General features: G+C 43.2%; 1 protein-coding gene across 1 annotated transcript in view; it reads left to right on the top strand.

Moving 5' to 3' along the window:
- LOC144818763 (uncharacterized) overlaps nt 1-9131 on the top strand; it is a 157901-nt gene extending 148770 nt beyond the window's left edge. Inside the window, exon 7 of the mRNA XM_078676491.1 lies at nt 6614-9131. Coding sequence (XP_078532617.1) covers nt 6614-7281 — 668 coding nt within the window. The 3' untranslated portion in view covers nt 7282-9131. The remainder of the gene's footprint in view (nt 1-6613) is intronic.
- Nucleotides 9132-18579: the final 9448 nt, after the last annotated feature.

Here is an 18579-nt window from a genome sequence, read left to right as displayed (position 1 = left end):
AAAATCGATATTTGCCTTGAATAGATGTCCAGGGAGACCATTAGGGCCTGGAGCAGCGTTTTGTCTGATGTTTTTAATGATTTTGGAGACAAGCAATTTCCCCGGTGGATCCATCAGCTCGGTGTATGTTCCTAGATTGTCTCCAGCCATGGGTGCGTCAATTTGCATGTTAGCAGCGCCATCATTAGTGTATAATGCTTTTACATGGGCAACCCAGGTAGAGGCTTCAAGGGAGTTTTCTCTATGATTTGTGTCTCTGCCCAGGTTACATATGTACTTCCAGAACTCCTGTGATTTTCCCGGGCTCAGCAAGTCAAAGATTATTAGCCATTGTGCTTCACAATGGGCACGTTTTGCTGCCCAAACCTTCTTTGCATGGATTTTTTTGGCTTCTTGTAGTTCGATCCTGTTTAAGCTTGTCCCAATTTTGCGGTAAAGTTTTTGTTTCTTATTTAGATTTTTGGCGCTTATTTTGATTTCAGAGTTATACCCATATGTGGGTGTAGGGCGCCTATGCGATGTGTTGTTCAAATTGCCGCGAAGAATCACCGCAAGGGTCTCTATTGTGACACTCCAGGTTTCTATGGCGTCCTTTTTCTGATCACTTAGTGACCACCCTGTCCAATGATTTGCCCAACTATTGAATCTATTGATTGCGGTCTGTTCCCATTTGATCCTTCTGGGCTGCTTTATTAATTCTTCTCCATCGGCTTCCCCGATGAATTCAAGCTTGTGGCGGTAGTCCGCTGTGAGGTTCATTGTGACAGTTAGGGCAGCGTGATCGCTGTCACTGCGCGGTTGGACTGAGAAATTTGACATTAAGAGTTGGAGTTTGCCATTTAGGATTATATAGTCGACCGTAGTTTGGTTATTAAATGTGGGAGCGACAATCGGCCCAGGAGTGTTCTTTAGAAGAACTGAGTGTGCCGTCGCCAGCTTGTAAGTTTTTAGAAGGTCGTTCCGTGCATTGGTAGCCCCTGCCTGGCACCTGCGTGTGGTTGAGACCCCTATATTATGAGAATTAAAATCACCCAGAATGATGCATTCAAGGCTCACGAATTGGAGCATCAGGCACTCGATATGGTGTATCAGCATGGCCATGTTAGAATTGAGCCCGTGAGGGTTGTGATAAAGATTAACTAGTAAGAATGAAAGGTTACTGTTTTTCATCCGACAGCCTTTCAGGATGCCTGCCTGGAGGGTATCCGGCAGGTTGGATATTTCTGCGAATTCCAAGCTGAGTGAGTGTTTAATATAGATGCATATCCCACCGGCAGGTCTACCGAAAATGTTGAGCTTTTTAGCAGGTTTTCCATACTCAGCGTAGCCTCTCAGGGAGAGAGGATGCATTTGCCAGGTTTCTTGTGTACAGATAATGTCTGCTTCCTTCATAAATGACACCGCAGTTTGTTTAAGAAGCAACCTCCTGAGCCCAGCAACGTTCCAAGACATGATTTTCAGACTCACTAGAGACCGTTCCTTCTCGGGGGGCTTTAGGTACGTTTTTATCGTGCGTCGATGCAAATAGACCCAGGCATAAGGGCAAAGACCATTAGGTCTTGGAGTTTAGAGCAAGCGGAAGCCAGGACCAGTCTTTATTCACAGGTTCCAGTGTAGCGCATATGCGGGTACCCTGGATTGGATTCATGGTAATCTTTATTGGGGTTCTGATGGATTGAGCAGCAATAATGCCTCCTTTGGAGCCCTGAAAGGTAGGCGGCATTTTTGGCGCATAGGTGGAATGTGCCTGTGAGCATAAAGGCTTGCCAGATGATTGGGCCAAGTTTCCCGTCGCGGGTATGCCAACTGTGTTTTTAGTATAAGAGGATATTTTTGTAGACGCCTAGGTTTTATCTTTATGCCCCAGCTTTCCAGGAGCTTATGCTGGCTTTTGAAGGCCTCTGCCATGGCCGAGCTCGTAAAAATTACCTCAGTTGTTTCATTTTTCTCTTCCGCGTCTGGCGGTAGAAAAGAGACGGTTTCAATGTCCATAGTTTTTATTCCCTCCAGCCCTGGGATGTTCGCGCAGAGGGTCAGAAGGTTACTGCGATTGAGAATGTCCCACCTCCCCTGCGAGACTTAATCTGGATACAGCCTAATTTCCCGGTCCTGTGATTGGTCATACTTTAAATAACCAGCAGGGGCAGCGGCCTGACCGCCTGTTTGTAATGACTGAGGACATCCAGGTGGAAGGGCACTTGCCTGACCCTTTGAACTCGTGGCTCGTTGAGGGGCCGCCATGAGTGGAATTCTAGGAAGGCAATTGTTAATCGAAGAGTTTACGATGTTCTTGGTATCTAAGGCAGCCCATGGCACTTGAGGTGCACCATGCATCGTCGACATTGCTGAGTCAGCGACCAAAGGGTCGTTTGAGCGAGCATTATGTTCAATAGTACAAATTTGCGTCGCTTCAACTGCATTTTGGCTTTGTAGTTCATTTACTAGGCTTATGATTGGTGCTGGTGGAACTGGCCGGGACGTAACTGGAAGGACTGCCGGCCCTAGATTAATTGCTGCGTCAGCGAGATAGCGAACTTCATGCTTTTGTACCGAGCTTTCTGGTGTTGTGGGGGTTGCGTCAAGTTCTATCATTTCCGGTGTCTCTTTGTGTCCTTGGGTATGGTTGCCGGGACATAGCCATTCCCGTATAGATTTGGTTTTGTTCGCTTTGTTCAATTTTTTGAATTTTTTCTTATTTTTCCGCGATAGATGTTTTTGGAGTTCTGGGTTGGTCGGTATGAGAATCTGCTGCCGATCATGAGTTTTTATTATGGCTGATGAGACCTCTACTAAGTTTGCATTGATCAGTGCTGGGGGTTCCACCCTATCAAATTTGTTTGCCTTTCCGGTTTCTATGCGGTCTAGTAGAGGGATTTTCAAGCCTTCTTTTTTAGTGGGATCAAGCGCTGGTGCCTTTACGTTTGAGACCTTGTTCTTGCCAGCTTCTATTTTAAGATCCTCAATTAGTGTAGTCATAATGTGCGGGAGTTTTTCTAGATTTTTCAGATCCTATGGCCGCAGCTACATGGTTCAGGCTTAAAGTTTGTGCTGGCCTGTGCTCTGCGGATCAGGGAGTTCAGATGATCCAATTTCGCATCAACCCCAGAAATTAAATTTGCCACTGTTTGTAATATATTTATCTGGGCGTCGAGCTTATCGGCGTGCATGATTGCGGCTCCAGTCATGGAAATCAAGGTCTCATTGATCAGAGTTAAATGGTCCACAAGCACTGGGGGGCTGTCCCCCCTTCTGCTCGTTGTGGGAGATGGCTGAGACATTTTGTCTTGGACCGAGGGACTCCAGCACAGCAAGATCGGAGACTGGAAGTACCGGGCCGATGTTTCAGTATTTTCTCCTCCTCCTTCCACGGGACATTTGCTGCTATCGGGCGCGTCAGGTGGGTGCTTTCCATTTTCTGATGCACAGCGGCGTTGGCTGGTACAGACGTCGGCCATCGGAGCTCCATTTGAGGGCAAGTTTATTTGAGGGTTTTTTGACGCTTGAGGGGGAGTTTCTTGTTCTTTCGTGATCAAAGCTTGAAACTGCCCTGTCCGAGGCCTCTAACTTGAGCAAATCTCCCCCCTGAAGCGTGGTTATTATTGGTGATAGGGGAATTCCTTGTGCCTGGGCCGCGATAGAGCTTGAGCTCTGGCCGACCTCTAGATATATGTTGGACAATATGCCACTCTGCGGCCTGGAAAGGACGGCGGGACTTGTTGCCAAGGGGTGCAAGAATGATCTTATGTCTCTATTACCTAAGGGCCCAGAGGTGGCACCAGGGCGGGGGGTTAAATTGGGGATTAAGTTTGCTCAGTTGTGACACTTCCCCTCTTCCCCTGGTTGCGGCACTACGGTGTTTGTTGATACTGTCAGTGCTGGAGCTCCAGTAAGTGAGCCTGGGAGCGTTCGTGTGGTTCCTGTAGCTCCAGATGAGTCCAAGAGACCCCCTTCCAGGTGCAATGACCCAGGGTATAGCTCCCCCACGCCGAGGGGTAGAAGAGTTTGGCCTTCCGTCTTCTAGTAGATCTATGAGGGCGGGGCTATGCCTGTGTCTGGACCTGCAACAAGGTCGAGTTTCTAGTCCTCATTATTTCCCCTGTGATTCCCTACTACTTTCCTACAACGTTAGCGTTGTTCCCACTGGAAGCGTCGGGGAGATGGAGAAGGGGGCAATGTACCCGCAGCCACTCTGTATCCCCCTTAGTTCGTAGACATCCTGCGCTCTAATTCGCTTGAAAATAAAGACTTTTCTCAATAAATGACCCCAGATGGTTGAGTAGGTCAGTGTCAGTGGCGGCGTTGTTATCACAGCGCTCAGAGCTCCACGCAGCGCTCACGCCTGCCTACCGCACTTTAACATTAACATTTTTTTTGCGCCGAGATCAATGGGCAATTACCTGGGTACCCAGGGGGGCCAAAAGTGAAGCACCCCCCCCCCCCGCCCCAGGGGTTGTTATCACAGCGCTTGTGACAGCGCTCACACCTGCCAGCAGCCCCAGCAGTCCCTGCACCGCCATAGACTGTGGTCCTTAATCCTTGAGCCTATTTAATGTTTTTGCGTGAGTTTTGCAGACAGTTTTGCAGAGAGTGTTTAAATGTTTGGTTTACTGGGGTGGCGGCTATACTGGCTCAGTGTCTCACCCAATACTTGAACCACTCAGAAACACGCCTGCGGCAGAAAGGGCACTCTCACCTTTCAACTCACTCCAACTTGCTCCAACAGCCCGTGTCGTCGTCTCACTGCAGCTGTTTTTGGAGGGGCAGGCCACGGTGCGAGTCCAGCCGAGTTCAGCCCAACGGACAGAGCAGCAGGCAGACGGAGCGGAGCTACGTTGATAGAAACGGCTCTCTCAAACGCCCGTCTCTCGCTGCGAGCCTCCTCAGCTCATCGGCTCCTCAACTCCCACGGGGGACGGCCCTTCGAACACCACGGGCTCAGTGCAGATCGTAAAACTGCAAAAACAGTAATGGTAACCACCACGTCCTCCCGCGGCAGTAAAGATGGGGATCTGGCGTTCTGGGATGACACAAGCTCCCTCTAGCGTCTACAGGTCTGTAGAACAAGCTAGCTTGAGGCATTTGCGTCCCCTAGGGAGGTAGCTTTCTGATCTAGGCTGAGACTGATACAATTGAAGGTGCCCCACAAGATCTATATTGCAGGGTCAGCAATGGTGAAGATGTGCTACAGGAGGGAACCAGGATGTACGAGAAAGTGTGTTCAGGAGGGAACCTTTATCCATACACTCTAGGAATGTATATATATACATGTGTATTGGTCCGAGATTACGAAATGTATGACAGAAGTGATTGGCTGTGAGATTGACTATAAAGCTGTGCCTTCTGAATCTATGGGGCCCCACTGACCTTAACACCAAAGAAAGAACATGGGTGACACTTGGTATGGCAATTGTAAAACATAACATCGCAAGATTGTGGGGGAAGGAGGGTCCACCAGCCCTCACAGAATGGAAAAATGACCTGGACTGGTGTATGTTGACAGAGAGAATGGTGTACGAATCTAGAGGGTGCCCCAACAAGTGGTCGCAGATCTGGGAGAAGTCTAATAATTGCAGGGGAGAAATTTGCGGGACCCAGAGGCAGATATGGGGATATCCCATTGTAGACCAGCGAGTCAACTTGATAAAATTTATTATCTGAAGATGTTGTATTGATAAAGAGTTCTCCCAAATATAATTTAAGGTCTAGAGGGGGAGAGGAAAAACAACCAAAATGTGAAAATACCTCTAATAAGACCCATATAATTTCATTAGGTGATTAGATCACAACATATTTCACGGAGGATGCAATGTGAGAGAATTTTTTTTTATTTTATTAAACATGTTATTATTTTTTTACTTTCCATTTTTTCTCTTTTTGTCATTTTTAATACACATTCATTTCTTTATAAAAAAAAAAGGAATTTATCAACATTTTATATAGTCCACTTTTTCAGGCATATGTTTTTAGAATAAAATTCTATTCAAGACAAAGGACCTCTATTCATGAAACGGAACCCCAAAAGTTCAACCATTCATTCTGTCATACATACTACTTCACTCCCTACCACAACCTATAACAACAGACGTTCATGTTGGTTGAACTTTTGGGGTTCCGTTTCATGAAAAGAGGTTCTTTTTCTTGAATAGAATTTTATTCTAAAAACATATGCCTGAAAAAGTGGACTATATAAAATGTTGATTAATTCCTTTTTTTATAAAGAAATGAATGTGTATTAAAAATGACAAAAAGAGAAAAAATGGAAAAGTAAAAAAATAATAACATGTTTAAATAAAATAAGTCTTTTCCCTCACATTGCATCCTCTGTGAAATATGTTGTGATATAATCATCTAATGAAATTATATGGGTCTTATTAGAGGTATTTTCGCATTTTGGTTATCTGAAGATGTTGTCAAGCTCCGTGTTTTTTTTAGAAAAGTCAGAAATGTGTACACTCTTGATTGCTACTGTTTGTATGATGTATAAGATGTGTGAACCTGTCATCAATATAAAAAAAATATATAAAAAAGAAAATAATAATTAGTCAGATAATTTGCTTAGTCTTTATTTCATTGAAAAGAAAGTGTTCACTTGACTCGTTTCTTTGTCCAATAGGTGATGGAACCTTGAAAAACAAAGATAAAGTAGAGGATACTAGAAGATTATTGGATAAAACTGCTGCTGGAAGGACAAACATGGATATGCCTTTTAATTACGAGAAGGGAACACACTCAAGAACCTCACTATGGTCTGAATTAAGCCAAGAATCAAGAAGAGATGAAGCTACCCATTGTGAAAGTGGTGTCAGTGATCCAACACAAATCTGTGCAAATCCCAGAAACAAAAAGGTGCATGCACCGGAGACCTTTAATCCCTGGGACAGTACTTTATGTCATGCAAACCTTATAGCATGTCAACCAAACCTACAAAAAAAGCTTATTATATACTCCTGTACAGAGTGCAAGAAAACATTCAGTAAGAAGGAATATCTGACTAGACATAAGCGGAAACATATGGGAGTGAGACCATACCAATGCACTGAATGCGGGAAAAGCTTCAGGAAGAAGGACAATCTTTTTGTACACAAGAGAACACACACAGGAGAGAGACCTTATCGGTGTACTATGTGTGACAGAAGCTTTAGTCAGAAAGGCGTCCTCAATCGACACCAGATAACACACATGGTTGACCGACCTTATCACTGTCCTATCTGCGAGAAGAGCTTCTGTCAAAAGGGTGGCCTAATTAGACACCAGGTAACACACAAAACAATGATGCTTTGATTTCAAGGGCTATCCTGAAACTAGTTAATAAAATGGTTGTTGGTAGGAAATCGAACATATTTCTAAAGGGTTAAGACAAAACTGTGGCTATAACAGTGGAAATATCCATTCCTAAGGGCCAGTGAGCCTGCCTGAGAAATATGATTATGGCATATCATGAGATACATAAAAAAAAAAAATTGTACATGCACATTGAGCTCATTGAAGCCCATCTTGGTGCCGCATAGATTTCAGAGAAATACGTCCAAGCCTACCATGGCTGTCTGTCCATGAAAGTAATGCCATCAAATCTCCAGTAAGGAACCATTATTAGGATAATGTTGGAATTAAAATCAACTCTTACCTTTTTTCCCTGATCTTAAGGTAGGTGGAATACTGCTGTGCTCATTAATGCAATATGACAAAATTGGAAAAGTTACCCAACAGCTAAAGAATCCTAATCAATGTCCTCAGATTAAAAAAAAAGTATGAGGCACAATGAAACTTTAATGAATACAAATATTTAATTCTAGGCATGTTGGCCTATGTTCCTAGGATTAAGCACACAATTAAGGTACTTCACTAAATTTGTATACATATATATCCTCTCTTCCTGTGAATGATAGGACATCATTATTTTATCTGCTATTTTGGGATGATCAGAAATAGCACCATTGGTCAGATTTTAATTAAATTTAACCCCACTCGCCCTCACTCCCCTGACTACAATGTAGTGATTTCCATATACACGCATTTGTCAATAAAAATGATGTGGGGAGGATAAGACTCTTCCTGGACAAATAAATAAACGGAATCTGGGCACCAGAGGAGGGAAGGACATCTACCAGGATGCATGGTTAGACAAAAGGATTCCCGTCAGTTTTCTTTCTTTATTTTCAAGTTCATTGGCCAGAACCGTTTTGTTTTTGTGCTAATAGGGCCTTCTTCTATCTGGCAATATGAAAATACATTTAAACGTTCCATTTTTATTTTGACTATAAAATGTAACCACTTCCACACTGTAAAGTAATCTTCCAGTGTCAGTATCTGCTCTCAGCAAAGATTTATTTTAAAGTGACAATTTCCACAGTAGCCTTTATGTACAGCATTTTCTTTCATTGTTCCACCTTTTGCGACTTTACTAGGACTGGCATTTGTATTGGACATTCTAATAACTACAAAATATTCTCCAAGGGAAAAAGTAATTTTGATATTAATTTCGAAAGAAGAGAAAAATCATCTGATGAGGATATTGTGTATAAACATAAGCAAGAAATGATTGCCTACTCATAGAGGAAAATGTGTTTTGCAAATTCACATCACGGAGTTTGGAACATGCTTATGTTAGTCGACGTAAATGCGAATCAATGATGCTTTCAACGTTTAGAGTTATACAATAAGTACTTACACAGTTATATAGATGAGGATGTTAATTCATTTCATAGAAAAACCCACCCATTTACAATGTCTCACTGAACAATGAAAGGTTCTTAATATTAATGAGTGACTGTGTACGCAGTACACCTAGACCAGAAAAATAAATGCCTTTTCTGATTTTTACTGTGCCCTCTTTACTCGCTTCAGGATGTGATCAGGTCTGTGTTTTGTAGGAAGCAGCAATGAAGTGCTAATGTTTACCATGACATGTTTCTGCCAGGTGTTCTGTAAAATTCACGGTAACCTATTTTTGCCGGCTCACGGGTGGTGATGGTCTCGCTGTGAAAAAAATCTGTTTGGTAAAATGGATTCAGAAACGATTTAATGTACTGCTTGTTCTTAAACCTTTGTCCATCTACTAAACCTTACAGTGCGTCATGTAGACAACAGTGACGATCAATAAAATATTTGAATATCCTATTACTTACAAATTATTTAATGCTCTGATGTTTTTGTTATTCATGTGTACATCGAATGTAATACATAATTCAGCATAAGAAAGTATCATACTATCGAGAAGTCGGCATGCAGTTTTGGTGTGATTTAGAGTGGTCAGGTCGCAAAACATAGTTTATTCCTTCTCAAGTGCATAACTCTCATATGCATAACTTCAACTTGTTAGCGATTAAAGTCCATTCATCTAAGCATGCTAACTGCACAGTTTACATGTACAAATATATGGTCTTCATTACAAATACAGATTTACATAAATATGAGTAAGGTTAGAGCATGTTAACAACGTTAATTCGTTTTCTTGTATGTCATTTGGTCTTTTAAAATAATGGTTTCAAACACGCATCCCATCCCTTCCCACACAAATCCTCCAAATATTTGATAGATTGCTGCACGGTTTGACTGTTTTTGCACCACTTACACCAGATTCATGATGTAAGTTAGGTGCTCTGCAAAGCGCGTCTGCTGTATTTGCAGAAACGGGTGTATAACATGTATGACTGCTTGTGCTGTGCAGCCGAGGCACACAAATGCATGCACATCGCAAACAGATGTCAATAGGTGTCATACTCTAATGTGGCATTATGAATTGGGCATATTTTACACATGCTTAACTTCTGCCTTTTTCCAGGAGCATATATAAATTACAGGTGCAAATATAAAATACACATGCAGTAAGCTTTGTGCATCAGGCCCTCAATTATTTGTAAAGCTTGCATGTTTCCATTGTGGTTGGAGCAGCAAATAAACATTTACACAACTTTTGGCCACACCCTTCCATAAGCATGTGTTTACAGCCTGGAAACCCTCCCAATCCTTCTAATGCTGTCATGAGGATTAATGTAGGTGGCAGTCCACGCTCTTGGAGCCGGGGACGATACCGGAGGCTCTGCTGTGACCCTGTTCCAATGTCCGTGGGGCAGGTGCCGGGCTGTGACTGGCTCAGCAAGGTAGCTGGGCCTATGCTTCATCTGTGGACGGTGGAGAGGTGGGCCCTGGAGTTCAGCCTGTCGGGAGCCGATCTTGCCGCCTTCTGCAGATGGTGGCCACCGGAGTGGGGCGGGAGGAGCCGCAGCTCTTTATCAATTTAACAGGCTCTCCCCACCACCAATAGAGACTTTAAATAATGAGAGAAGACCTGAGGGAGGGTCCCAGAGTGTTAATGAGGCATTTGGTTGCTACTGCGTGCAGGGCGGTTTCTCTTTCCTCAACTATACTTAGGTTGTCCTGTTTTCAGTTTCTATTGTTGGTAAATTCTGGTGGGGTTTTTTCAGTGTTTTCAATATCTTAAAAAACAGTTGTTTTCAGTGGTTACACATTTTCACGCCACTAAAAACAACAGAAAAAGTGTTTTTCTGGTGTTTATGGAACGTTTTGTTTTTATCATTGCTTGCTTTCTGCACTGAAAGAACATGGTATATAGACAGTGTACGTATAGTGTATATGAGGTCCAAATAGATTTTTGCTAATTAATCTTATTGTAGTACACCATACAATACTTCTTCAGTGAGTCTTTGGTCATGTGCGCTTGCACTTTCCTTCCCATTTAAACTTCTGTGAAAAGGCCCTCTCAGCATTCATAGCCCCTTGGGCTGAGAACCATCAGCTAAGGGACACAGTTGGGATGACTCTTTCTTTGATGCCACATAAAGCACAAAATGATAAATATTTGCGTTTTAGTTCCTGGGCATAAGAAAACAGTGTACCAGCATGGACTAAAAAGTCAATAGCATCCCTCATTAAATCTGAAGATTGTAAAGATGCTTTCAGCATACCATCTAAGTGGCAAGGATCTCCTACAGGGAATCACTTCAGCTCGGGTATCAATTTTGACAGGTCATCACACAAATTTTTTATATACGTAGCTGAATCACTGCAAATACAAACAATATCACTCCAATCTTTGTTGAACTTGGAAAGAACCTTTGATGCAGAGCATAACAAGTGACACTGCGTTCCATATTTTCCAAAAGTCTGGTGTCACTTTTTCACCACTATCCCAGATGCTTGATGAAATATATACTTGTCACTATACCTTGCATTTAATGTTTAAAGCCTCAGGTATTGGCAATTCACCTACTATCAATACTGACCCACTAGAAACTATGGTCTGATGTATTAAGGGGTTTTACCCATTCTCTGTGGGTAAATGTGATGACACATATTAGGAAAGGTTTTTATGAAACTAGCCATTTTACCTATCAGTGAAAGAATCAAATGCAGCCAAAATATCAAATATGAGATTGATATGTCCTGATTCTCTACAGTTCATAAAATAATTAAACTAGACCTAAAACATGAAACTAAACCCTGCATCTTTAGACCAAAGGCCATAAAACTGAAAAAAGTAAAAGGAAGAAGAAACAATATTTTAGTGGCATCCCTAAAGAACAAAACTCAAGCAGAATAATGTTGCCAGTCTTTCTTACTGCTAGCTTGTATAACAAAGTTACATTTGATTGACCCCTTCAGTAAGAACAAAATGACTCTTTCACTTTCTTTTTCCTTTCTTTGAATGGCATTTAGTTTGTGGTTGTGCAGGTGTTTTTTCAGTGTTTATATGTTTTCACCGGTGAGGGCTATTTTTCTTTCAGTGGGGTTTTATCAGTTATTATAGGTTTAAACCTAAAACCCCACAGCCTAACTATACTGTAAGTGGGTTTGGGTTGGAGGACTCGTCCCAAAGGACCCCTTAGAGTAAGCTGGCCTTGGGTGATATCAAAGTTACAGTGAGTCTGCATGTTGCTGTGGTGCCGGCGGAGACATCCCTGAGATGACACCCCTTGTCTCGCCCTGTCCGCTTTGCCTGATTTGAGGCTGAGGACCTATGGCTACAGCTCTCCCTGCCTGCCAAGCGTGCTAGAGGATGCAGCCCCTGAGATGAATGTTGGGGTGTCCACTTGTTAAACTGTGTACAGACCAGTGGAAAGAACTGAACTTCTAGCCCAGGGCCACTTGACTAGACTAATCGTAGTCCACTGGAGTTGCGCCACCCTTTTTTTGGGGCCCAGTGGGAGATGTAAACCACTAGCCTGGGACAACCATGATTCCTGGACTCATTGAAGTTCACCCAAGTCTTAAACTCTTCGCACCTTAGTGTGAAGCTGGAAACTCTTGCAGCTGCTGAAAATTCGATTTTTGCCCCTTTGACCCTCCCTCCTTCTTTCTGTTCTCTGTGTGAACTAGGCATAGTTTGGTGGTGCTTTTTACTGAGAGACATCAGTGGGCATCAGTCACCATTGTCAAGGAGCAGGTAACCACCACCCCAAAGCAGACAAAGATGGATACATTTGATACTGTTAGAGGCCTCAGAGACTGTACCACCTGGAGGAGGTGGATGCCAGTGTTGTAACAATGGGCAATATTCTCTAGGCTGTAGAGGGCAGAATTGACAAGGTGCCTCTGTATGTCTCCTTGATTTGGCAGCACCAGAATAATGCTGGATCATGTCATGGAAGTAGAGAGATGTTTCTCAATTGCAGAAGACGCCCTACAGACTCTGAAGGATCCTGTGACAGAAATTAAGAAAACTACCAAACACTTAGGAGAGAGGGAGGAAGATGCGGAGGGTAGGGCACACAGAACAAATATCAGGATAGTGGGAGTGGTGGAGGGTAGCAATGGTGCTAACTTTGTGCATTTCCTCACAAATTGGTTAATGGCCAGGATTCCCGAGGGAGACCGCTCAGGATGCTTTGTGATCGAAAGAGTGGTAGAGATGGAGTAAAATATGATCTTGGTATACCCAGACTAAACTAGGTAGGTGCAGAAACAGAGCCGATCCTTCAGTGCTGTGAAGTAGAAGTTGATAGAGCAGCAACTGGTCTATGCTCTGATGTTTACTGCATAACTAAGAGTCAATTTTCATGGCAAAGCACATTTCTTCCAGGATCCAGAGGCAGAGTGCAACTGGGTGGGGGTAGAGGGGCTACCACCCGGACTATGTGGCTCTCTGTGACTTTCCTCACCCCCAAACATGGGAAGAGCACAACGTGAGAGGAGGCAATGGCAACACAGGCAGAATCAGATTGCCAGCCGTTGCTGTAGAGGTAGTGGTGACTAGTTCAGGTGCAGGAGCTCGAGGCTGAACTGGGAATAGGCACCTGAAACTACTAACCTGCCTAAAAAATGCAGAGCCTGTCCGGGAGAGAAGTGATCCCGCAAGTGCAGTGAGTACTGTCAAATGGATGCAGAATATTGGGTGGGAAAACATATTCTGATAAGTGTTTCTGATAGTTTTTTGTGGGGCACTTTTGAATCTTATTTTGCTGATTGTATACAGTTGGAAGGGAGCTCGAGAGGGTATGGTGTTTTGCTATCCACATGTTCATTTCTCTCCTGTTATTGGAGGGATAGTTGATACAAGACATTTAGGTAGGGGCAATAGATGCCTCAGGATCAGAAGTATGGGAAAGTGGGAATCTGGCAATGATAATGTTTTTTTTTTAATTAGTGTTGATCAAAAGAAACTGCATGCCGTAGCCGAACTACCTGTTATTAATAAAGTCTTGCACTTACAAATGACATACCCAAATGAATACTGCATGCTCATGTGTAATGTTACCACCCTGAACAGTAGAATAAAAAGAGGATTGATACTTCAGTACATTAAGTGTTCTTCAGAACTAGTTCTCCTACATGAGACTCCTCTCATAGGTGCTAACTGTAGCTTCATTGGCAGACAAGGTTACGCTTCGGTCTTTTACTCTGGATTTATGCATGGCTCTGGGCAATGGCCATACTACCACACACTTCCTCTCCATTTCAGGTAACAAAGGAACACGTACATAAATTAGGACACTATATACTTCTCACAGGCTCCAAAGAAGGGCAAATATAGACTCTTCTGAGTGTATATGTGCCGCCTGCTATTTCCCGGGACATGCAACAGTCCCTTACAGGCTTACTTCTGTCAGCACCCAAAGATAGGGTATTCATTGGAGGGACTTTATACACACTAGCAATGATGCTGATGGAAACGCAGCTGCCAGCCTGCAGAAATGTATAGCTATCTGTAAGTGGGCTGCAACGCTAGGCCTCTTAGGCATATAGCATCTGTGGCACCTGCGAAAGAAGGCCTACAGAATTTCCTCTACACAACATCACTTCTTTCTCACCTCAATTACTTTTTTCTACCAGCGACTGAACTATATGGCGTGACTGGTATCCAAATACTGCTTCAAGCCTTTCTGATCAATCCACGTTGGAGATGAGGGTAATCCAGATTAGAGGGGCTGTAGAGGTATATGGCACCTAAGCACGTGGGGCCAGATTTATGAAGGCATTGCATTGCCCTTGCGTCATGCAAGGCAACACAAGCCCTTAACATAGATTTACTGTGCAACGCAGAGCCACCTTTTGTAGCTCTGGGTGACATAGAAAATCTGGAGTAACACAGAAAGGCGTGTCTTCCTGCACAAAAATAATCCCTGCAGTAATGTAGGAACCCTTGCACCACGGATCAATGGTGCCTGTGTTGGCGCTTGGCAGCCACAAGTGTACCAGTGCAGTGAGAGAGCAGGAATGCGCCATATATTAGTAATTGTGGTGCAGTCCTGTTCTCTCCATTTGACGCAGCATAGCAAGTTGTCTTGCTGCATTGTGCTGTGTCAAATGTTAGTAAATCTGGACCTTGGTGCTTAATACACCATAAATTCGCTGGTTATTTTAGGGAAGATGCTGAGGCCTACTTCCATCTTCAAAAAGGTTTGGTGCAGTTTTCGACTGTGCTGCACGAGGCCAACAAAATAACCCTATGGGGTGAGGTCTGTTCTTGGGTGCACAGTCAGGATAAAAAGCAGAGTAATTAGAGTTTCCAGCCGAGCGGAAGCTCCAGCGCTATCAAAAACTAGCTTGTCATGCTCAAGAACTCAGTAGCATTAAGTTGCTACTCAAAGCCCAGAAGAATTGACCAAGGAGATCAAACCTTAAATGTGTCTGAATACCCTAGAGAAAAGAGTTGACTTCAACACCAGTAGAATACATGGAGGGCTTAAATTGTACTGAAAACCTTTCGGGAACTAAAGAGGACCTATCTATAATGTGAGTATACAGTATATCTGTAAGACTATATCCCTAAACTCCACTCCTTCAGACTATGCTTATGAATTTTGGTGAATATTGCATCGGAGAGAAGATCCTCACTAAAGCAATAAAATGTAAATCCTTACATTTTTGCAAACATGTTTCGTTATCAGGTCTCCCTCAACGTGACCTACGAAAAATCAAAACACCTGAAGGTAAATCCATCTTGGAAGATGGCCTGGAGCTCTTAAGCTTTACAACAGCCACCCAGATTCAAATATCTTGCAAATGGCGCTTTTCAGATGTTCCACAAGAGAGCCACAGCACAAAAATATTTGCAAGAAATTCAGCAAAAAGAAGTATGTTGACCAAAATTATAAGGATAAAATCAGCTTGACTAGCTTATATAATGACTATGATTAAGTGAAGGGAACAATCACTCAAAGAGCATAACAAACTAAATTCAATATGGTCCAGCAAGAATTACATTTAAAAGTAAAATGCAATAGTGAACAGAACAATACGGAAAACTGAACACTACACACAAAGGGGAAAATTCCTTTTGATATCAAGTAATGGAGAAATGCGAGAGTCTGCTTCTTGGCTCATCAGGAACAGCCGGTGCAGACCGCAACACGGAGGAATGATGAGAAGGTGCCTTGGCAAAAACCAGTGAATGTGCCACCGTACGGTGGGGGTTGTAGGATAGGTAGGGCAGAAAGGGGGTGCTAGGTGGGATCTACCAGGAATGGTAGTAAGCAAAATGGAGAAAAGACGGTTTCCTGTAGGAATCTTTTAATCTCTGTGAAGGCTTCCTGAAATATTAGAGCAGTCGATGAGAACTGCCTCATAAGAAGTCTTCTCAGACCTTTAGATCATATAGGACAATTACTTTTACGCTCATGTCTTCATTAAAGTTTAATGTTCTCTCTTTAAATGTGAACAATCTAAACAATCCTGAAAAATGGAAAGCAACTCTAGGTTGGTTAGCCAAGTGAATGGCTACACTTGTGCTTTTGCAGGAGATCCATCTCACGCAACAAAGTGCAAAATCCTCTAATTGGGCGCCTTTTCATCTGTTAGGAATTGCTTGTGTTTCAGCTGAGTATATAAGAGCTATGATTCTTGCAACAAGAAATTGTTTGGTAATGTAGTCAAAACTGCAGACGAAGAGTTAGGAAGGTGGGCAATTGTGAAAAGACATCTACTTTTACTGTTGTCACATACTACGGCGCTGACTCGAATGCTATTCACAATTTAATATTTTAGTTAGTAGGCTTTTCAAAGAATATACTAATTGGAGATGATTTTAATTTTCTACAGTCAACATAATTAGATCTAGGCAAGTCCAAACGTCTGCTCAGAAACCCTAAAATTGCTTGGGCCATTTAAAGACTTAAGTAGAACTTGGCTTCATTGATCCCTGGTGCATAGTCGACCCCCTCCCATGATTGCTCCTTCATACAAATGGTCCTTAAATTGATTTTTTTTCTCCAACAGATTCATCACAGAAAATTTCAATTATGTAATAATGATGGAGTATAGAATACCAGCCATTGTGAAAAGATATGCATTCATTTCCAGTTTTTTTTTTTTGTAAATCTCTTTATTGAACAAATGAGCAATCCACTCTTACATGTACAGGAATCATTCAAATATATGATAAGCAACAGTTGAAGTACTATCCGATAAACAAATAGTCGTGCAGAGGGATTTCGGGCGCTGTATATGATACATTGCAATTTTGTAATGTTGTTCTTAACCAAACCATAAGTATAATAGTGTAATGGAAACGGAAACAAATAAAAAATATACAAAAAACAAATCATATGTGCAAGTTTGCGAGAGCGTGAGAGCAGATCAATTAGTACATCAAATGTCCCAAGTATAGTACGGTGATTTGACATGGGTAAACACCATTACATTCTGTATCAGGCCAGGTCGCAGTAAGCACTAATTGAGAAGAAACATCTTTCCACAGGAAGACAGTCACAGTACAGGTCATCCTATGAAACACCCATGCCATCCGTGAGTACAACAAACAGCTTGGCCTGTTATGCAGTGCTAACGTATCTGACACAATAATAGTGGTGAATTCGGCCACAGCGCAGCTATGTAAGCCAATCTAGCCCACCCCCTCCGGTACAATGGAGTTAATCGATTGAGACTGTTGTTCCTGAGTAAGTTTCGCGATATACGTGCGATATGGCCCCCATATGTCCACTGGTCGGGAAGCAGACTGAATCTGATCGGAGTATTCCACACTGTTGACATTGCAGTGGGCCATGCTGCGAAGCCAAGCTTGAGCGCTGGGAGCGCGTCTAGCGCACCAGAGCAGTGCTATCTCTCTCTTTGCCAATAGAAAGCCAATGGCTGCCAATTTGCGGGAAGAACGTGAGAAATTGATGACATAGCCCAGTAGCGCTATTTCAGGAGTGGGCAGCAACTCCAGGTCCAATATGTCACCTAAAACATGGTGTACCTGAAGCCAGTAGTCCTGCAAAAGCGGGCACGTCCAGGAAAGATGGGCGAAATCAGCTTGTGGAGCTCGGCATTTAGGGCAACAATGTGGCCTGCTAGCGTCGATCTTATGAGCAAGTGCAGGAGTGTGATACATCCATCTCAAAAACTTAAAGTGTATAAGTTTATGCCTGCTATTAATGGACACGTCCCTAGTGGCCGCACAGCATGCCACCCATTGGTCGTCAGTTATCTGGTTACCCAGATCGCCCTCCCACGCGGCGCGCACCGCTGTGTCCGAGAAAGGAAGCGAGGCTAGACCTAGTTTGTATAGTTTACAGACAACATGCGATCCTGTCTGGCTCTGTATTATGAATGGGAGTATGGTAGCGTCCTCAGGGGGAAGTGGAAATGTGCGAAACGGAGCATGGATCTGAGTCTAGTCAGTGTGAAAGAGTCCATAAATGTTAGGTCAGCAAAACGCTGATCCTCTGTCATGGAGAAAACATGGCCTTCCGGGAATAGCTCCCCAACCGTGTCCAGTTGGTATTTGGATAACGTGCGCTGTACCACCGATTCGCCGGTGATAGGGAGCCAATGGGGATTAGGCAACGGAAGGGCGGGAGAGCATAATGTCTCAATTTGAAGTAGTCTGCGTAGTTTTTCCCAAGCCCAGCACGTGGTGGATACTGTTTGTGTATATCTTGAGGGTCCCGGAGAAGCCTCTGGGAAGGATGGACTTAAGGGGCACAGGTAGCAATAGGTCAGCCTCAGGCTTCAAATATAGAATTCTGGCGTCCAGGTGAAACCAGGAATATGCATGCGAGCATTGTGCAACTAAATAATAAAGAAAAAAGTCTGGCACGCCGAAGCCACCCCGCTCATAAGGAAGCGTCAAGGTACGCCAGGACACTCGCGGGTTTCTACCGCCCCATACTAAACGCA

The sequence above is a fragment of the Lissotriton helveticus genome, chromosome 2_1, assembly GCF_964261635.1.
Source record: "Lissotriton helveticus chromosome 2_1, aLisHel1.1, whole genome shotgun sequence".
NCBI classification, from domain to species: Eukaryota; Metazoa; Chordata; class Amphibia; order Caudata; family Salamandridae; genus Lissotriton; species Lissotriton helveticus.
This window is presented reverse-complemented; position numbering and strand designations above follow the sequence as displayed.